This window comes from Poecilia reticulata, linkage group LG9 (genome assembly GCF_000633615.1).
Source record: "Poecilia reticulata strain Guanapo linkage group LG9, Guppy_female_1.0+MT, whole genome shotgun sequence".
Classification (NCBI taxonomy): domain Eukaryota; kingdom Metazoa; phylum Chordata; class Actinopteri; order Cyprinodontiformes; family Poeciliidae; genus Poecilia; species Poecilia reticulata.
Window position 1 is genome coordinate 24545386 of NC_024339.1, and position 4419 is coordinate 24549804.

Consider the following 4419-nt stretch of genomic DNA (forward strand, 5'->3'; position numbering starts at 1 on the left):
TTATTATTATTATTATTATTATTATTATTATTTATTATTATTATTATTATTATTATTATTATTATTATTATTATTATTATTTGTTGGGGGCAATAACATAATGTCTGTGAAAGTGATTAAAGAAATAAATATTCATGGCTCAGTGATTTAAATCATTTGAACATATAATTAAAGCTATTATGTAAATAAACCTATCTTTTCTAACACAGTCCATGTCATTATTTCTCCACCTTTTTGTAGAAAGACAAACTGCACGGTTGTAGGCCATCTACAAAACCAAATCACCAAACGGTCATCGTGGATGTATTGAAACTACATTTCCCACAGCACACCTTCCGTTCATTTCCCAAAGTCCTTTGCGTTGAGACAGAGAAGGTCGCGATTAGCAGCAACTGAAGCACTGTACTGAGATACGGAGTAAACCAGACAACAATTATGCTGGGGCAAGCTGTGAGGCGATTCGCTACATCTGCTGTGCGTTCTTCACACTATGCTGAAGGACCAGGGAAGGTGAGTTTATCTCCTAAAAAAAACAGCGTTGTTTCAAATGAGACTTGGCCCTGTCGGCGTCCGAAGCTTGGCGTTAGCTATGCTAATGCTAACATAGAGGTCATGTTTAATTGACAAGAATATAACAACGCTATTAAAGATAACATAAATAGTTTTTGATACAACTTGCTCACATTAAACATTTAATTTCAAATATATATCTAATGTGGTCTTTATACATTTAATACTGTTATTCTATATATATCCAACACAGGGCTAACAATATCAAGCTAACAGCTAGCAAGCTACTTCTAAAACCGCCTTCTTAATTTATGATACATGCTTTGTTATATTTCATTTGAAAAGTGGGTGTAATTAAAGGCACATGCGTTGATAGATTTCCATAATTGATTGTTTGATTTTTCATCTGACTTCTTTTTCTTCTTTTTACTTCCGGTTAACCGTTGTAACAGTTAAGGTCAAAGCCTTAGATAAATTGACACGAACCGGGAAAAAAATATTGACACGCATTATTCTTTTTCTGCCAAATGTATATTTTTAAAACATAATAACTACAAAAATGTGTGCCTTGTTTGGAAATTCTATTTTGTGGCCCACTTTTGACCCTTTTTGTATCGCAAATATAGGTAAACTATAGAGCGCTAACGTCGACAGAGAAGAATAGAAAACCTTTATTGTCCCTCAGTGACGGAAATTCAGATAAACTAGCTGCGCAACGACGGGTAGGTCGAGGCAGCAGATTTACTCCAAGGTAGATTTATAACAGAAAGTAAGAACAGCAGACTGTATAGGAAGTGTACATTTATTGCATAAGGAGAAAAGAGTGTGCATTTATTAATAATAGTTTATAAACTATTAGAAGAAAAGTGCAGCTAAAGTCCAAATGGCATTAGTAGGTTAAAAAGCCAAAAGCATTATTAATCCTTGCAAGAGTGTGATGAGTGAAGACGTCTTCTGCCTTTTTGCTGTTGAAGATTTTTTTTTTATGGTGAAATCGATAAAAACATGGCTTCAAAGCATGTCTAATTTGGCTTCTGTCAAATTCTTATCTGCATTGCAGGCATCACAGAAAAAGCCAGTGTTTGTGTAACATTACAACATCATAGTGACCATATATGGTTTTTTAACGTTTACATGCACAAGTTTATTCTAAATGATTTAGAAGCAGCTTATTGAAAATATTTTTATAAATTTACTTCTCTTAAATCCTTAGTGTAGTAAGCACTTATAAATGGGAAAAATTTGTAAAAAAAAAAGGAAAGAAATGTGGTTTCCAGATATCGTAAAAGCAGTTTACAAATAAGTACTTTGACCATAGATTTCAACTTGTCTGGGTTTTTTTCCCCCCACAGAACCTCCCCTTCTCTGTGGACAACAAGTGGCGTCTGCTGGGCATGATGGTCCTGTTCTTCGGCAGCGGCTTTACATTCCCCTTCATCGTTGTCAGGCATCAGCTCATGAAGAAGTGAAATGGCCCAATGTTGCTACTCTGCCTCCGAGGTAATTATGCCTGCCATTTTGATCCAGCATATCTGCTTTTATTAAAATGTCAGGATGATGTGGCATTTGCTTCAATATTGCTTGGTAAAGTGGGCACTGGCAGTCAGGCTTTTCCCTGCACCTCTTTAGCCTTTCACTGCATGGCATTTCTTAAATATATTACCGTATGCTTGAATGCAATAGTAACAGATGTCAAGTGGCAGCCGTATTGTGCGGATCAGCTCCCACTCGGGCAAATTAATGTGACAGTTTATTATAAACGTCAGTGTGTATCAGGTGGAATCTGTTTTGAGGTGTTGTCACATTTATCTGCTCTGGTGTTTACTAAGAAATTGCTTTTCTGACATCAAGATGTATGCAAGTCATCTTATCACTTTGTGTCCCGTTTTTCCCGCAGGTTGTCAGCTGGAACACATTTATCCATCTGTGTTCAATCTGTGCAGAAGAATGGGATTCACTTATTTTTGTTTGTAAATAAAGTTACCTTAAATTTGAATGTGTCTTTTTATTTATTTCTTATGAGACATGGATATGCCATTACTTTGAAAAAGTTGAATCAACTATTAAGTGAACTTAAGTCCCTTAATCGCTGTGCTATTATCAACCATACATATTATCTTAATAGTAAAATCTTTTGTGGATCAGGTCCAGGAACACAGAAAAATATATATTAATTGAGGGAAAATGTCCTACAGTGTTAACTGTAATGTGGGCTTGTATGTATAAAATAGCAATGCTCCAGATACCTTGCAGATTTATGAAAATGCAACGTCTAAACATCACTCTTAAAGTAATCGTTTTCAAAGAGGATGAGGTGGCTCACCTGAAATTTGTGTGAAGGTCTGAGGACTCTGACAGGTATTATTTCTTCGCTCTGCAGCTAAGCTTGGATAACCTTTTTCAGTTCAATTAACCCTGTTCTAGGTATAATTATCCAAGGGCAAAGTATTAAAACTGTGTGTTTGTGCCTGCTGAGTTGGTGCAGGGGAATAATACCTGAAGTCAGTTTTTAGCAATCAGCCAAGGTCAGTTTTATTATAGACTTTGAAAGCAATTTCGTGCTTTGTTTTGTATGGCATGTGGTGATAAGCTAAAGAAAAAAAAAAACCTTTTACAGATGTATCTTAAATTGAACAGCATAAATATAGTATGTTGACAAATTATATTAGCAATTTAAAAAATGAAACTGATGTAAAATGTTTTGCGTTCAGTGATGCCCCACAAAAAAAGGTCAGACTCCAGCCTCAATCATCACTTTTGTCCTAGACCAGGGGTGTCCAAAGTCGGACCTTGAGGGCCGGCATCCTGCATGTTTTAGTTCTCTCTCTAGTGGTAGTAACAATCTCCTCAGCAACTTCTCTAAGGAGAAGTTGGTGAGAAGTCAATGCCATCATTTGATGCAGGTGTGTAGAACCAGGGAGAGAACTAAAACATGCAGGATGCCAGCCCTCGAGGACCAACTTTGGACACCCCTGTCCTAGACCCTTGAATGGGTTCGCCTGCTGTTGCTTGTGCACCTTTGTTCTAGCTATACGTTTTCCTTCCACTCAGCTTTCATTAGAATAACTGCATTATAGAGCAGCTGACGTCTTTTGTGGCGTACCTTTGTCTGGGGTCTTTAAATCTGTTAACTTGGTTCTGGACCGCTGTCATGAGTTTTCCCCATAATTATGTTGGTCATAATATTTATATACTGAAAGTCCAGTTTTATTGATCTGGAATTGAATGGAATTTATAACTGAATATTAAGATTTCATTAGCTCTATGACGTAGTGATCAACATTAAAAGAAATAAGTGTTTGAAATGTATCACTCTGTGTTTTATGAAAATACATGAGCTCCCACTTTAAAATCTAAGTAAGTAAATAGGTAACAGTTTTGATGATATTCTAATATGTTGAAAGAGACCTGATTTTTCAGTGTAACCTTCACACTCAGTCTTAGGACAAACAACTCAAAGCGTGTAGTAAAGCTGTCAGGTGGTTTTTACACGCTGGCATTTTTAATGGCATGCTGTTTATGCCTGTGGGCGTTTATAGAAACGAAATGTATTCAGATCATGCAGCTTTTGCTAAGTGATGATGAAGTTAACATCATCACTCAGGGTCGATGGAGGGTCAGTCAGGACTGAGGTGTAATATTCCATGTATGTATAATTCAGCGGTGGTGGGTGGGGTGTCACTTGTTTTTTTGTTTGAAGGTAGAACATCAAAAAATGACACATCACTTAGGGGAGGAAAAAAAATACAGATCCTGAAACATTTAAACCTCCCCAACAACATCAGCGCCTGTCGTGTTTAAATATACCCCAAGGTGACAGTGCAACACAAACTGGATTGTAACTGTCATTTTTTTTTTTTTTTTGTCTGGTGACCGCTTGTTCAACAATTAATTACAGGAATTTGTGAT

General features: G+C 36.5%; 1 protein-coding gene across 1 annotated transcript; it reads left to right on the forward strand.

Annotated features, from left to right (window-relative positions):
- The first annotated feature begins 342 nt into the window (after positions 1 to 342).
- Positions 343 to 2506, forward strand: cox7c (cytochrome c oxidase subunit 7C). The gene is made up of 3 exons (XM_008418887.2): positions 343 to 510; positions 1863 to 2010; positions 2408 to 2506. Exons 1-2 carry the CDS (start codon positions 436 to 438, stop codon positions 1977 to 1979), a joined length of 192 nt encoding a protein of 63 aa, XP_008417109.1. The 5' UTR covers positions 343 to 435; the 3' UTR covers positions 1980 to 2010; positions 2408 to 2506.
- The last annotated feature ends 1913 nt before the right edge of the window (positions 2507 to 4419 follow it).

Bases quoted from the DNA above. Each gene is read 5' to 3' on its own strand.
- cox7c (XM_008418887.2), top strand. From the start codon at position 436: ATGCTGGGGCAAGCTGTGAGGCGATTCGCTACATCTGCTGTGCGTTCT. The intron at 511-1,862 runs GTGAGTTTATCT...TTCCCCCCACAG, and splicing joins ATGCTGAAGGACCAGGGAAG to AACCTCCCCTTCTCTGTGGA.